Raw genomic sequence first — 17,096 nt, 5'->3', positions numbered from 1 at the left:
GCCTGCTTCTCCCTCTCCCACACCCCCTGCTTGTGTTCCCTCTCTCGCTATGTCTCTCTCTGTCAAATAAATAAATAAAATCTTAAAAAAAAAAGATATATGGAATACAATGCAGTGTATTGTGTTGATTAAAGATGACAGAGTATGATATTTGTTTACATGGATAGTCATTTATTTGCAGTGAAAGAACTACTAATCTGTAAGTAGAATCATCCCATTTTGTAAATACAAAATGTACTTAGAGATATACACAAATTATCAACTGAAGTTAATTACGAGTGATAGAATTTATGGATAATTTTTACATTCTTCATAGTACTTGTGAGAATTTGAAAGTGCTACAATGAATGCATATCAATTCTGCAATGAGAAAAAAAAGTGTCATTTAAAAAAATTCTGTGTTCCTGACTAATCAAGGCCTTTCTCCATCTTGACAGGTTAATAGCTAAAAATGTTTTTAAATTCTTCTCACTGATAGTCAGTGGATGATAAAAATTTTTTGCAAGATAAATTTTCGCCCAAGGGTCAAAACTCTGCTAGAAAAAAAGGATAATATTCTCAGCACGAGTTTAATTAAACTTGCAGCTGACAAGTATAAGGCCTCTCAGGCAACTTGCAGCCCTTTGCGAGCCAAGAAAACTATTAAAACATAGTTTTCAACAAGGGAAAGGACATCAGGGACTTTGAAATGACATACTTATGGAAGGTGTGACACATTTGAAATCCCAAAGAAAACGATCTTGACACAAATCTGAGCACACCTGGCAGAAAACCCAGGGCTGGTGCAGAAACCAAGCCTGGTGGGAGGGTTTCAGCTTGTGGTCCAGGCTCCTAAAGGATCTGGGAAGGTAGCAAGAGGAAACCTAAACTATTTTAAGTATTAAAGGAAAAAAGAAGCTAATGAAAAATAGACTGTGGGCAATAAGGACTCACACATAAACCCAAAGGTTAAGCCTTTGCTTTGGCCGAAACGTTACCAGTTCAATGAGATCATCATCACACACACCCTTCTTGCTGATTAGAAGATACGATGTGTCTGGTTAAAATCCTTCACAAAGGGGGCGCCTGGGTGGCTCAGTTGGTTAAGTGTCTGCCTTCGGCTCAGGTCATGATCCCAGAATTCTGGGATCGAGTCCCACATTGGGCTCCCTGCTTCACGGGAAGCCTGCTTCTCCCTCTCCCACTCCCCCTGCTTGTGTTCCCTCTCTCACTGTGTCTCTCCCTGTCAAGTAAATAAATAAAATCTTTAAAAATATATATATATTTCAGGGTGCCTGGGTGGCTCAGTTGGTTAAGCGACTGCCTTCGGCTCAGGTCATGATCCTGGAGTCTCGGGATCGAGTCCCACATCGGGTGCTCAGACTCCCTGCTCAGCAGCGAGTCTGCTTCTCCCTCTGGCCCTCTTCCCTCTCGTGCTATCTCTCATTCTCTCTCAAATAAATAAATAAAATCTTTAAAAAAAAAATTAATTAATTAAAAAATTAAAAAAATATATTTCACAAAAGGAGACATCCAAGAAAAACAAACAAAAGGGTCTGCGACAGCGAGACACTGGGGAGCCAGAACTGGAGGGAATTCACAGCTCCCCCAGAGCTCAGTGACAGCCCGTGGTGCCTCCGAGGGTGGCAAAGTACCAGGCAGGGCTTCAGGTGGTATACGAGGCAGGGAAGGGCCAGCACTGACTGGATAACCTGGAGCACGCAGACAGGGGGAGAGGCAGGGCCTCAACTATGGGCCCCTGTAATTCCCATCTGACACCTGGATATTTTAAAAATTAAGCACCAGCTGCTGTAGTGCGAGTTGCCAACTCTTTTCTCCCCATTTGCAGCTGCGCTGAATCACCAGCCCAGCTCTGGACACCTGGTTCTAACAACAGGGCAGCATGGCCCCGTTAGTAATAACCACAGGGCAGGGCGCCAAGAGGCCGTGTAATCTGGCTCTTTGACTCTACAGCCTGCTTTACAGGGTGAATGCCATCCTAAAAGGCTGATAAAATTGCTCTTTGTTTTTCCCAAAGATATATTTTAGAGTTCATCCTCATAGGCTATTTATTTGCAACAAAATATTGTAGTTATTTCCTCTTTTATGCTAAAAAAAAATCCTCTTAATGGAGTTCTTTCTATAGTAATACCAGTTTGGTTCCCTCCTACTCCTCACATCCTCTTATGTACTATTCATATTCACTGCACCTTAAAATTTGCTTCCTACTCAACATTTTCTTTTATTTTTGCTAGCTGTGTGTTCTAAACATAATTTGTCAACATTTAAAAAGGCATAGAATGGCTACTAGCACACCACAGCGGACTACTTAAATGCAGTAATTCAATAATCCACAGCATTTTTATTTTTTAAAAAAATCAATTTATCACTCGTTTTTTTCTTCCTATGCTTATATGAAAAAAGGTCATAGGGTGAAGAGGCACCTTTTTTAGATAGCTTAAATGTCTATTTGTCAACGGACTGAAAAGACAGGAGAGTACACAAACCACTTCGGTCCTCTTGGCATGGCAAATATTTGATCTCTCTGTCCACCCCTCGGCCCTGTGAGGACTGAGGAAACCCCCCACCCAGCAAGGCTCCATGAGGCCGGGCTTGTGCTAGTCACTGATGCATGCACAAAACAAGACAGTCCCTGCAGGAGCCCACGGGGCTGAGGACCAGCAAATAGATGCTACACTGGCGATGGTGGTCTTCTCGGCCCCCAAAGTCCACTAACTTGCAACATTCCCACTAAAACGTGATTCTGCTTCAGTAAAGAGCTTTGCTAACAGAATCCCAAAGTAAACTTTAAGACGGTTATCTCTTATAAAACCTGATTCATGATTTGTGCCCCATCATTCAGAATTCCTCAGTATACTACCCACTTCTAAGTAGCTATTCGTAGTACAACACAGGATTTATTAACTTTAGAAAAATACCGCCACATAAAATGTACAGATTGGATTTAAGACTTACAGGATTTTCAAAAACGTAAAGATATGAAAAAAGGCACTTTAGAGTTAAGATGGTAATTTGGCAAGATTTGGACTGTTCTCAGGACACGTGCCTATCCTAAGAAAGTCTATTAATACTGAAGAGAACTAACTTTTAAAGCTTTGAAAAGCATCCTTTTATGTAAAACCTGATGTGCCAACACGCCCTTATCGAATTCAAAGCCACCCGATGATTAAGCCTTACTAATTTCCTTTACATAATAAAATATACTACACTGTTCTGTGACATTTTGTTTATAGGAATAAGATGTCTTTTTATTAACAAATAACTTCACACAGCAAATGATCAGGTTCAGTGATTCCATGATGGTCACCAGGATCGTGGGACTGCATGAGATTCTGAAGGAACTTATGTTCTCTCTGAACCTCATTCTCCTCTTTTATTATACATGGAGAACAGATGCTTACATTTAAGTGTACATGACAGGGCCTTAATAGTTATCCAGAGCTATACAGATGTAACTGGTGGCATCATTATTCTCGCTCATAAATAAGGAAGCATAAAGTCCACACAGAGAGAAAATACGGGTAGATAGCACTTACATTTTATAGCTAATTAGAGAAAACTAAGTCAGAAACAGTATAACAAAAAAAGCACTACGGATTCACATTCCGGAAGACCCAAGTGATCTGACCACACCAGAAGAAAAGCAATTAGGCAGGTACTTCGATTTCCCTAAGCCTCCTAGTGGACAATATCCACCTCAGAAGGAAGAAAAACAGCACAATGGTGTCTTTATTCATCAGCAGCCATTTTCAGGCAACACATTTATCTTTACAAAACAGACACTCCTCACAGTGTTCACCTGCCTGGCTACCCGCTGACAGGAGGAGCGACTCCAGTTTTAAACAAATTTCCTACTGCTTTAATTAAGCAGGAGCACAGCAAAGAGACAGGTCATCTATTTCTCATTTTCAATTTGACCCCATCTAAAGCTCTCAGTTATGTGAATGCCAAGTTATGACAAGCATATGGACTGAGGGATCATTTGCAGGGTGCCAATGGAATAAAAGTTAAATCTGGGTTGGCTCCCCTCACTTGGATGAGGACCCAATTGTTTGGTGGTTTTCTCAACTGAGACTGTCATAGCTACTAATTCTCATTTCTGATTTACCGTGAAAAATACCTTAATAGCATAAATCAAAGCCACTGGACTAAAGGAAACATACACTTAACAGTAGACTGATGATGACTAGGCAAGTGATTAAGCAAATATAGCAATATGTACATAGTAAAATCTGGATAGTGGCCATATGGGTGCTAAGAGTATAATCGTTTCAACTTTTCTGCATGTTTGAAAAATTTCATAATAAAGTGCTGGGGAAAAATAACTCAAAACTATAATCACAATAAAGAAGACAGTAGGCCCCCCCGGAAAGACCCTGGCCTAGAAGGAAAGACACTGGTTCTTAGCCTAACCCTAGGAACTCTCAAAGTTTAAAACCGAAAAGTGCCTTAGGAATCCTCTAGGGCAGGAAAAATATGTAATTTTATGGGTTTGTGAAAAATTAGAAAAATAGCAATATCATAGCATTTTCAAAAAAACTAAAAACTGCTCCCTTGCTGAGATTATTTGCCTCCACACTTCTAGGCTTTAAATATCATTTAATGAAATGTTGGCAATAGCTAACAGATTTGGTTCTTTAGGTCACCACTTAGCAGTCAAATCTGATCACCCTTCATATCCTCCTCTCCTACCTTGATGTCTAAGCCCTTGACCTGCCTTCAGCAAGAATCTCCCTACCCGTTACGCCTCCTCTTAGTAATTTTCCACCCACTGATGTCCTCACTCTGCTCATTGGCTATAAATTCCCAGCTGTCTTTGTTGTATTTGAAGTTGAGTCTAATTTCTTTCCCCTATTAAAATGCCCCTATTGCAATAGTTTTGAATAAAGTCTTCTTTACCATTTTAACAAGTGTTAGAATAAACGTTTCTTTACTCATGCTTTTATACAGGTATGTATAAAGGTCTTGGGACCTTCAGGTACAGAGAACTTGACAGCTAATCACTGTGCTTGCTGGAAAGAATAGTTTACTTCTGTCGTATAACTTAAAGGCTCCAAATGCTGAGATTTAAAATTGCCCAGAAGCATTAAAACATTAAAAATAAAACAAACACCCTCCCTGCCCTCCCTTCCCCAATGCTGGCCTCTTTCAACCTTCTTAGTCCACGATTTCATTTTAATTTCAAAGGGTGACACTAAAAGGGGAAAGACTATTGACATAAAATTTTCTTGAGGACAATGACTATATCTTATAATATGGGCCCAGAATAGGACCAATATCTGACACATAGTAGGAATGCAATGATTTCATTGATTGAATGAAAGAATGGAAGTAGGTGAACAGCATTTATTTCCTGAAAGAGGAAAAGTAATTCAAAAATAAATTCAAGGGTTGGGGAGAGGAATTAAGCCTCTGTTCAAATTAGACAAATCAGAGAAAACTATAAAGACAACTATAACCACCAAACATTTGGAATTAAAATATATCTTCCTTTAAAAGTAATTTGTCCTTCCTTCTCAAACTTCCAAATGACAGAAGAGGGAATGCTTCCAAACACATTTTACAAAGCCAGCATTACCCTGATACCAAAACCAGATAAGGGCACCACAAGAAAATTATAGGCCTATATTCCTGATGAACATAGATGCAAAACTCAACAAAATATTAGCTAACTGAATTCAACACCACATTAAAAGGATCATACACCATGATCAAGTGGGATTTATTCCAGGGATGCAAAATGGTTCAATACATACAAATCGATTAATGTGATACACAGTAACAAAATAAATGATAAAAACCGTATGATCATCTCAATAGATGAGAAAAAGCATTTGACAATATTCAACATCCATTTATGATTTAAAGAAAACTCACAACAAAGTGGGTAGAGAGGGAATGTACCTCCGTGTAATAAAGGCCACCTATGACAAGTCCACAGCTAACAACATTATACTCACTGGTGCTAACCTAAAAGTTCTTCCTCTAAGATCAGGAACAAGCCAAGAATATCTGCTCTCACCACATTTATTCAACATAGTACTGGAAGTCCTAGTTAGAACAGTTAGGCGGAAAGGACAGAACAGGATAGGATGGAAAGAAAAGAAAAAAGAAAAGAAAAGAAAAGGAGAGCATCCCAATCACAAAGGAAGACATAAAACTGCCACTATTTGCAGATTACATGATATAAATAGGAAACCCTAAAGACTCCACTAAAAAAATTGTTAGAATAAACACATGCAATAAAGTTACAAGATACATCAATATACAAAAAATAGTTGTGTTTCTATCTACTAACAATCAACTATCAGAAAGAGAAGAAAACAAGTCCATTTACAACTATACCAAAAAAAAGGTAAAATACCTAGAAATAAATCTAACCAAAGAGGTGAAAAACCTGTCAATGAAAACTATAAGACATTGATGAAAGAAAATGAAAATACAAATGGAAAATACATATCCACGCTCATGGATTAGAAAAATACTGTTAAAATGTCCAAAGTGAGGGGCGCCTGGGTGGCTCAGTCGTTAAGCGTCTGCCTTCTTCCCAGGGTCCTGGGATCGAGCCCTGCATCGGGCTCCCTGCTCAACAGGAAGCCTGCTTCTCCCTCTCACATTCCCCTGCTTGTGTTCCCTCTCTCACTGTCTCTCTCTCTCTCTCTCTCTCTGTCAAATAATAAAATCTTTAAAAAAAAAAGTCCAAAGTGATCTATATTCAATGTAATCCCTATATCAAAATTCCAATAGCATTTTTCACAGAAATAGAACAATCCTAAAATATGTATGGAGCCACAAAAGACCCCAAATGGCCAAATCTTTAAGAACAAAACTGGAGGCATCATGCTTCCTGATTTCAAACTATATTATAAAGCTATAGTAATTAAAATAGCATGGTATTGGCATAAAAACAGACACATAAATAGAACAGAGAGCCCATAAATAAACGCATATATACATGTCCAATTAATTTATCATGAAGGAGCCAAGAATAAACAATGGGGAAAGGTCAGTCTCTTCAATAAGTGGTATGGGGAAAACTGGACAGCCACATGCAATAGAATGAAACTGGGCCACTATCTTACACTATACACAAACATTAACTCAAAATGGATTAAAGACTTGAATGCTAGCTGAAAACATAAAATTCCTAGAAGAAAACATAGGTGTAAGTTCCTTAACATGGGTCTTGGCAACAATTTTTTGGTATGACACCAAAAGCAAAGACAACAAAAGCAAAAACAAACAAGTGAGACTGTCCAAACTAAAAAGCTTCTGCACAGCAAAGGAAACCATCAATAAAATAAAATGAAAAGACAACCTACTGACTGGAGAAAAATATTTACAAACCATATACCTGATAAGGGGTTAATATCCAAAATATATAAAAAACTCATCCAACTCAGTAACAAAAAAAGTCTGATTTTTTAAATGGGCAGAGAATCTAAACAGTTTTTCCAAAGAAGACACAGAGATGGCTAACAGGAACATGAAAAAGTACCCAACATCACTAATCCTCAGGGATTAGTCACTAAAACCACAGTGAGATATTAACTTACACCTATTAGAATGGCTACTATCAAAAGGACAAGAAATAACAAGCATTAGTTAGGATGTGGAAAAAAGGGAACGCTTGTGCTCTGTTGGTAGGAATGTAAATTGGTATGCTATGGGGAAACAATATGAGGTTCCTCAAAAAATTAAAATCTAACTACCATATGATCCAGCAATTCTAGGTATTTATCCAAAGGAAATGAAAACACTAACTCTAAAAGATACCTGCACCCTCACGTTCACTGCAGCATTATTTACAATAGTCAAGACATGGGAACAATCTAAGTGCCCACTGATAGATGAATGGATAAAGAAAACATGTACGTATACCTATACATATATACCTTATATATATAAAATACATGTGATATATATAGATATATACACACATGGAATATTATTTGGCCATAAAAAAGGAAATCCTGCCGTTTGTGACAACATGGATGGACCCTAAACGCATTATGTTAGGTGAAATAAATCAAAGACAAACGCTATATGATCTCAATTGTGTGTGTAAATCTTAAAACAAAAACCAAATTCATAAAGAGAACAGATTGGTGAATGGTTGGGTGTGTGTGTGTGCGTGCAAAATGGGTTAAGGTAGTCAAAAGGTACAAATTTTCAGTTATAAAATATGTCCTGCAGATGTAATGTACAGCATGGTGACTACAGTTAATAATACTTTACTATATATTTGAAAGTTGCCAAGACTAAATCTTAAAAGCTCTCATCTCACACACACACACACACACACACACACACACACACGGTAACTTATGAGTGGTGATGGGTGTTAGCCAGATTTATTGTGATCATTTCACAATATATACATATATATACACAATATATACATATACATATATGGAATCCTTTTACTACACACCTGAAACTAATGCTATGTCAATCATATCTCAATAAAAAATTGTCTTCAACAATATATTTTTAGAGGCACCTGGGTGGCTCAGTCGGGTAAGCGTCTGCCTTCGGCTCAGGTCATGATCTCCATCCAGCTCCCTGCTTGTGGGAAGCGTGCTTCTCCCTTTCCTACTCCCCGCTTGTTCTCTCTCAATATTAAAAAAATTTTTAAAAATATTTTTAGAAAACAATTCTAGTATGCAATCAGTTTTAATTTATCCACTGGTATTGCTGTAATCATAATCAGGAAACACTGTGTGGTGGGACAGTATCAGAGATGCCTACCCAACTGGAGCTGTAACGCAGGAGTAATACAACCGCTCAGAATGGTTAAATCCTCTGCCAGAAGCATCACTAGTCTTTGAAGGAAGCTGATCCAGTTTCCTAAGGGACAGCCCAGAAGCTCCATCCCAGAGGGGAAGACTTCATTATAATGTTAAATCTGAAAAAGGGAGGGTGGGGGGATGGGGTCACTGGGTTACAGGCATTATGGAGGGCACGTGATGGAATGAGCACTGGGTATTATATGCAACTGATGAATCACTGACCTCTACATCTGAAACTAATGGTACACTACATATTAACTAATTGAATTTAAATAAAAGTTAAAATTTGAAAAACTCTAAAAGGGGGAGGAGAGCTTAACTGCCTGCTTTATAATAGGAAATTAATACTTTCTGCAAGCTACCAGAAAGGTAGGTGAAATGTTTTAGGCTACTTTGAACTTTTAACTCATCCGCAAATAATTGCTGTGGAGAGTTTTGTGAAATGAGACACCCCCTTCCACAGTCCATTTCTTTTTATCTTTATGCAAGAAGTGGAGCACCTCAAGATTTTTCCATTGCCAAAGTTAAACAGGAAGTTCCCAGGAAGGAGCTCTGCTAAGAGGTGTAAGAGAGGTGGGTGTGCTAGAGGAGTTTAGAAGGAAAAAAGAAAAGCCAGCGGATTTCTGAGTTTTGGGTCAAGAGAGAAATAGTGGTTTCCCTGTCATCACAACTGCATAGCCAACCAATGTGATTTATTGGTAATTGTTAATTAATACCAATAGCTGGGGAGACAGAACAGCCTACAGATTCCAAAACAAATCTAAATACTTGTGGGCTATTTGCTGGATTTAAACGAGGTTATTTCATCACAATTTTGAACTTTGTGAGACACAAAGAACTTAAAAGTAGCTTTTTGGGTGCTTGTTTGTTTTTTGTACCCATGCATGTCTGGGTCACTTTTATAAGAAAAGTACTAGAAAAAAAAAGAAGTGCATAGAATAGCTATAACCTAACTAAAATTCTGCTGTAATTATTTCTTTCTGCACAAGTAAAAATTGATCATTGACCAAAACGTGAATATGATGCTTTCATACAGACTAGCAGATGTTCTGTGGTATTTTTCACTGCCAGAGTTTCGGGAACAAACCCCATATCCACTTGTATCTCTAAGTCCAGCTGACCACTGATGAGAGAAAGGTTGGACAAACTGGGCAAGAGGAAGACAAATGGGCTCCCAACCCATTAAAAACTGAACCAAGTTCTAGGTCCTAGAAGCATGGGGACCACTTGGGGGGTAAAGTTGCAGAGAAAGGAAGTAGCTGCCCTGTGGGGTCTCTGGGTCAGACTGTTGTTTTCCATGGCCTCTCTCCAAGCAGTTCTAACAGTCTCAATCCTTAATTTCAAAACCAAACTAAAAAATAAAACTTGCTAATGCAGGTTTGTTTTTTAAGATTTTAGCTCTGTAGATGTTATCTATTAACTGTAATGCTTTACAGAGCCTTACAACCTAGCATATAGCCCTTGAACTCTTCAGCCACAATAGAAAGCTTTTTGAGGAGCCAGGAAATTCCACTCAGCACAATGCCAATAAACTGAATTAATAAGTGAGGGTCTTCTGTTTCTAGATCCTCGAGTCTTGTGAGGCTTGCTTACGCTAATTCTCTAGGTCTATAACCTATTAAAAAAATCTCTTCTTGAAAAGGATTAACAATAAGTGGCTAAAAAATAGAACATCTCTCCTTAATTTTTCTGCCATCCAAAAGGTCAGCACTAGAATTCAACTCTCCTCTAACTCCTCATTCACCGAGTGATGCCAATTCCTCCTCTGGGGAAAGCACAGAAAGTAGCTCCCTTTCTGGAAAGGGAAGCAAACCACTTCTGATTCAGGTCTTGACTCACTAGCATCCCCCTTATCCCCATTCTCTGAGCAATCTTCCTACCAATTCTATCCCTCTCAGGTACCTTCTAAAACAAAGGGAATTCCTCCTTCCAGGAGATACTGTAGCAAAGGGCAGTATTACTCATAGCAGCCTCTGATCCTGGCCCTACAGTCTTTCTCTCCGCTTCCCTATTTCAGCCATTTTGACCATTCAGGATGTGTTTTTGCAGGAAGAGTAAGTATAGTTCAAGGTCTGAGGAAGTGGTACAGTACTTCTGACAGAGGGTTGTGGCAAGATAACATTGGTGGTTAATCCTGGGTACAGATGAATGCACCATAGTTTACTACACTGTAAGAAAGCAGTTTGGTGGTGTGGGCTCTGGAATCATGCTTGGGTTCAAATACAGGCTCTGCTAAGGTGGTAGGACTCTGGGAAAGTTGCATAACCATTCAGTGCCTCTGTATCCTCTTATATATATGTATATATGTATTTCTATTTTATAGAAAACGCAAATGTTACTGTCTACTTTATGATTGTTTTGAGAATCAAATGATATGATACAAATCTGGATAGAGTGAAAGCACTAAACAGTAAGCACCAACTTTGTTAGCTATTACTAGTACTATGCATATATTTTAAAAGAATGTATTTCAATACACATAGAATTATGTATTGACTTGGAATGAAGTCCATGACATAGTGTTTTTCTGAAAATGCTATAGAATAACATACTTAGTAGGAGTCTATTTTTGGAAAGAAAAAAAAACACATGATATGTATTTATGAGTGCATCCAAGTAAGTCTAGAAAGGCAGACACCACTGAAACACTAAATTACAGTCATAAGCCCTAGGGAATATGTGTGTGGGGGGGAGGGGTTCCTACATTTGTATATGTACAGGTCTTTGTTTGAATTCACAAGGATGTACTGATGTAGGCAATACTGGGGTCCAGAGCTGATGGCCAATAAATAATTTTTGAAACATCCTCGGTGCAAAAAGGTGGTTTTATTAAAGCACAGGGGCAGGACCCATGGGCAGAAAGGGTTGTATTGGGGTTGTGAGGGTTGGCGATTATGTACTTTCAAGTTGGGAGGGGGTTAGGGATAGTGTAAATCTCTAGGGAATTTTGGAAACAAGTTTCCAGGAGGGGGCCGGCTATTGTTAGATAAAGGTCATTTATTACTGTCTAATAAAACCTTAGTCATGAGACCCTTCAGATGTGTATCTGTGGGCCATATGCTTGCGGGATGATTGCTAACATGTATCTTGGGGAATAGAGATAAAGGAATTTCCAAAGGAATTTTTCTATGTTAAAGTAGACTTATGGGATCCTGGGGGGTTGGCCTAAGATTACCTCTTGCTCTTAGCAAAGTGTCAACATCGGGGCAGTTGAGTTTCTAGAGGAAGGTCACTCTGCCCGTTTCAAGGACTTGTCAGTGGGCAATAAGCAGCAAGGAAATTTAATTTTTTGTTTTGCCCCCGTTTCCCACATCATGTACTACTTTTATAACCGATTTTTAAAATTAAACAGCGGCTTTCTAACCTTCAATTTGAACATTTCTCACTTCAGGGTCTAGGAAAAGGTGAACTTCTTAGAGATAAGGAAATGGAGGCCCACCTAGGAGGAGGCCGAGCCCCTCAGTTCCATCTACTCCGGCTACATGTCTCATTTCAGATTCCCTTATGTTCTTTACAGTCCTTGGCACATCATGTGCCTGCCAGAGGACCCAAACATTCTGAAACCGGTTGTTTTATTCCCCTTTCCTTTTCTCCCTATTTGGGCCCTCCTTTTATTGCGACCAAGTAGCTTTCACATGTGTTTTAATATCTTCCTTCATACTTCTCAGAACTTTCTCACCATTTGTCTGCTTGTCATTCCGTCCCTCAGACAGATGCCCCTGCCCTGGGAAACCCACTGGAGTGACAACTAGCCAGGTAGTTCGGGTTTTTTGGCAGGCACAAGGGCCCCCACCCACACAACTGTAGGACTTAGTGGAGTATGCTTTAAAGCTGTTTTGCTTGCAACGCGTCTAAAGGGCCTTTTAAACATTTTTTTTTTTAATCTCATTAAAGAACCGGTGTTTGGTATGTTTGGACAGGACAGGTGTTTATTTTTGCTTTGGCTTTCTCCTGGAAGTTACAACGCTATCTTGTACCTCCCCCCACACGATGTTCTCTACCATACTTGTCCTTTATTATGTGTTAATCTTTATTGTTTTTAGCAACCTGCGTTCTCACTTGTCTTCTCACCATTTTTCACACTCCCGTCGCCTATCCCTATTCACGTTTTCTATTAAAACCCATGGAGAAAAGGTTATATGGTGAAAAGGGAGATTCTAGTTAGGGCGTCTTCCATGCCGTCTCTCGCACCGGAACCCGGAGCTTCGGGAACCATGCCTGCCAGGGGGTATCCGGGCCACCAGAAAAGGGTCAGCATCAAAGCGCCCAGGCATCGGGAGAGCCGATTGGTTCCCGGGCGAACCAATCAGCGAGCGACGCTGTTCACAGATCGGGGAGGGCCAAGATCATAGAGCGGATAGAGTTAAAGGAAAAGGGCCAGGTGTGCTAGGCACCCGGGTTTTGCGTGCACTTGTGCACCCATCGGGTCATTGTTAAGCCCGGATCTCTGATCTCCTAAATTACACCCTCCGAATTTCCCAGTTTCATAACGCTGAGTAGGGAGAAAAACATTACTTATCCTACCATTCATAAGATGGTCATCAACAGTCAATGGAGGCGTAGCTGGGGGTCGGGGTGGGGGTAAGGCCATTAAAATCCTCCCTTCTTTCCCAGTTCCACTCCAGGTCGTCAACCTAACTGAATCAGTTCTTGAAATAGTAAATCATTCAAACGTTCGCTTAATCGCCAAAGCTGATTACCAAAATGCTATCGTTAGACACCCGAAATAAGTTCCCCTCCCCGTGGATTGGGGGAACTAGTACTGGCATTTACCGAACGCGCAGGGTTTTACTACCTGCTAAGGGAGAAGGGAGAGAGGTCTTAGGCTAAGTCAGAGAAACTGAGCCCTTCTGAAATGTGCAACCTCGCACACGAACGCGCCCCCCCCCACCCAAGCGCAGCGACAGCTCCTCCCAACTCTACCCCACAAACTTCATGCGGAGGCGCAAAGATTTTTGGGAGGGTGGGCGCTGATACCAGATTTGCCTGCTGTGCTTCAAACTTCAGCAGAGCTGTTCTACGCACTTTCTTCCAAGTGTCACAACCCCCGGACTCATGGACCCGTCCAACCTTAGCTTTCCCACGGTCAGTGCTGCCACCCACCATCTACCACCCATACCCAGGCGGGAGACGCTGCGTCCTTGGGGATGGGGGAAGGGGGAGTGGGAAAAGAGAGGAACGGCCAGTGTAAGAGGTCCCCGCCAAGGCCTGGACGCCGGCAGCCCCTGGAGGGCCTGGGGCCGAGGAAGGAGAGGAGGGCTGGAACCGTGCGGGGAAGGGCCGCGAGGAGAGCAAGGGAGCCGCCGGTGTCGCTACACTCACTCTGCGTAGCCAGTGGCCCAGGGCAGCCGCCGGGTCTCCTTGAGGATGAGGATGGGGCGGGCGATGTGGTCAGCGCTGCACTCCACCTCGTCCTGAGACAGCCCCAGGAACTCCGGCCGCCCGTAGGGGAAGCGCAGGGGCAGGTCCGAGCCTCCACAGCCGCCGCCGCTGTGCTCGGAGCCTGAGCTGCCAGCCATGATGCCGCCCATGAAATTGGCCACGGCAGATTTCACTCGAGTGAGCATATTACTCCGGCGCCCGGCAGCAGCGGTGCGAGCAGGAGGCGGCGGCGGGGGCCCGACGAGGCGCAGCGCGGGGCATGCAGTCTGCGGCGGGCGCCGGGCGCACGGGCAGCCGGGCCGCTGGGGCGCGCCGCGCGGCTCCCGGAGCCTAGTGCTGCAGGGGGCCGGGCCCCGGCCTCCCGCGCTCCGTGCCGCCGCCGCCTCCCCCCGCTACACTTCCGCAACGGAGCGGCATGGAGCGGGCCGGCCGGGCCCGGAGAGACGCCGCGCGCTCCGGGAGCGGCTGGGCGACCGCAGCGGCAGCAGGTCCCTTCCCCGCCCTCTGCGCTCGACTCCTGCGTGAGCGGAACTGAGCCCACCCGGCGAGCCGGCAGAGCCGGCGCGGCTGCTGCCACGGCTACCGCCGCCGTCGAGTCATGTGATAATCAGGCTGCATGGGCTCGAGAAGCTGCTGTGGCCGAAGCTCGGCCCCTCCCCTGCCGGCCCGAGCAAGGCTCGCCCCGGGATCGTGACCTCCTGGGGGAGGGGGGAGCCGGGCTGGGTCGGTACCTGGCTGAGGAGATGGGGGCGCTGTGAGCCGAAGGCCGTACACAGGTGTTAGGGGAGGTCACGTGGAGCCGGGCGAGGCCAGTGTAGGAATCCACTCGCTGAGGAATGCTTGCCTACTACGCCTTCGGGGAAAGGGGAGACAGGTGGAATCTTGATGGGGCGACTGCACGGGGGGACGGCAGTGGAAATGAGAAACACCTGGTGTAAAAGACTTTTCAAAGCTGAAACTCACAAGGGTTGCACAAGAATTATTTAAAAGTTTTCCCCTAGGCATTTCTAGAATTACTTTTTTTTAATTACCACCACACGCATCATTATCTGCAGGGCAAGCCGTGTTTGGAACCCAGAATAAGCTTAATGGCAAGAAGACAAAAGGGCTCTAAGAAATCAGATGCAAGCCCTGTTTTACCTAGTACTTAACTGTTCAATAAATTTATACAAGCATGTTCCTCCAACATTAATAACAAAAGTGTCTTTTCAAAGCTGACCCTGTTTACTATTGAGACACTTAATGTAAACTATTTTCTTAAACAGAAAAATGTCTGAAAAGCCAACTGGTGAATGTGTCTCATCAGGGGTAACATTTGTTAAATATTGGCTTAATTTTTTTTTTCAAGAAAGCTGTACCCTGTTCATGTTTACTTATTCTGTATCCTGTTCCCATGTTTACCTACCATTTAATTTGCCAGGATTCTGTGTTACTGGTGGAGTTACACATACTAAACAGCTCACTTAGAGTTCAGGAGGGAATACAGGCCTTCATTCTTCTGAATTAGTGGAAAGGGGGAGAGTCGCCCAGGTGTTGGGGGGGAAGGTAATCCTCTGAAGAGGAATTGCAATTTTTGCTCTTACGTGAGGCCTGACCCCCTTTTATCGTATCTATAATATTTTTTAAGGCATTTTCTTCCCCTCTGGCTTTTTCATAAATAGGTACTCGGGTTTATAGCAAATAATTATGTAAAAACAAAACAAAACAACTTGCAAATGTTTAGTGAGATACCATTCCTTTCAATGAGTTTTTATTACTTTTCACAAAACAAAAATAATTTTAGCTTGGACCCCTTTCTCTAATTTTAAAATTTGGGGCAGGATTCTAAATAATGCAAAATCTAAATGAACAAAAAAAAAAAGATCTTCTCAACCTTTGCTTTGCTCAACTATAAACTACATGGGAAAAAATCCAAGTAGTGGCTAAACATCTAACCAACCACATACTCTGGCATCCACTGAGTCCCACATAAACTTAGAATCCCTCTCAAGCTTTTGTCGTAGAACAATTACCCTTTACCAATGTCCTTCGGATACTTTGGTAACTAACTTCTATTGAGATTAATTTATTGTATTCTGACCTTCATTTCACTTATAGCAAAGCTATAGCAAGGCTTTAGTATTTACTAAAAATAGGATTTAAAAAAATTTCCTGTCTAATTTATTTTCAATTTAAAGTAGTACCTGATCATAGTCAATAAATAAATAAAATCCAATAGTACAGAACTATAAATGAAAAAGCGAAAGACTCCAAGAATTTCCCCAGGGGATCACTACTGTTAATATTTTCACTAGGCTTTCAAAACTTTTCTCAAATAGGATATTTGGTATCATTGAATTTGGTAATATTAGCCAGATTTATGATCCAAAGTTTTGTAGGGAGCTCTTCTGTTTCTCTGTCACCTGAGTATTATCTATCATGGGAAAGTGTTGATATACTTCGGCTTTGCAAGGCTAGTTTGTTCTGCAAAAACAGGCAGACAGACTCATATCTGTTCTTTGAATATTTCTTTTTTTCTTTGAGTATTTCTATAGTATAAGTGTTCATCACTAATAAATCTACTATCTTTATACCTACCTCTAAGACCAGTGTCACGTCACAGGATTTTCCAGAGAAATATTTTACCTGTAAATTTACTCCTCAATTATGTCATTCTTGAAGATCAGCTGGGAAGTAAATTCTGATTAAAATGGGGTGTTCATCCCTTTTAGGGGAGCCCCAGAAAAAAATGCCTTTCATACCTATTACTAATGCAAATCGGGGAATATCTGTGCTCACAGCTTTAGGATTAGTGATTGCCTGAATTCCAGTGGTGTGGTAATCAGGAATTGAGAGACCCTCAATGTTACCCACTATATGTATGTCCCAATCATCAACAGGTATGCTTCATTTGTCTCTTTTATAGTTTCTTTCCTCTTGGAA

General features: G+C 41.6%; 1 protein-coding gene across 1 annotated transcript in view; it reads right to left on the bottom strand.

The window, feature by feature from the left end:
* Positions 1-14,770, bottom strand: part of PPM1H (protein phosphatase, Mg2+/Mn2+ dependent 1H) — a 239,020-nt gene extending 224,250 nt beyond the window's left edge. Inside the window, exon 1 of the mRNA XM_027592252.2 lies at positions 14,115-14,770. Within this exon, the coding sequence (XP_027448053.1) occupies positions 14,115-14,359 (245 nt within the window). The 5' untranslated portion in view covers positions 14,360-14,770. The remainder of the gene's footprint in view (positions 1-14,114) is intronic.
* Positions 14,771-17,096: the final 2,326 nt, after the last annotated feature.

The sequence above is a fragment of the Zalophus californianus genome, chromosome 9 (assembly GCF_009762305.2).
Source record: "Zalophus californianus isolate mZalCal1 chromosome 9, mZalCal1.pri.v2, whole genome shotgun sequence".
NCBI classification, from domain to species: domain Eukaryota; kingdom Metazoa; phylum Chordata; class Mammalia; order Carnivora; family Otariidae; genus Zalophus; species Zalophus californianus.
The sequence above is the reverse complement of the archived record's forward strand: the minus strand, read 5'-3'. Positions and strand labels throughout refer to the sequence as shown.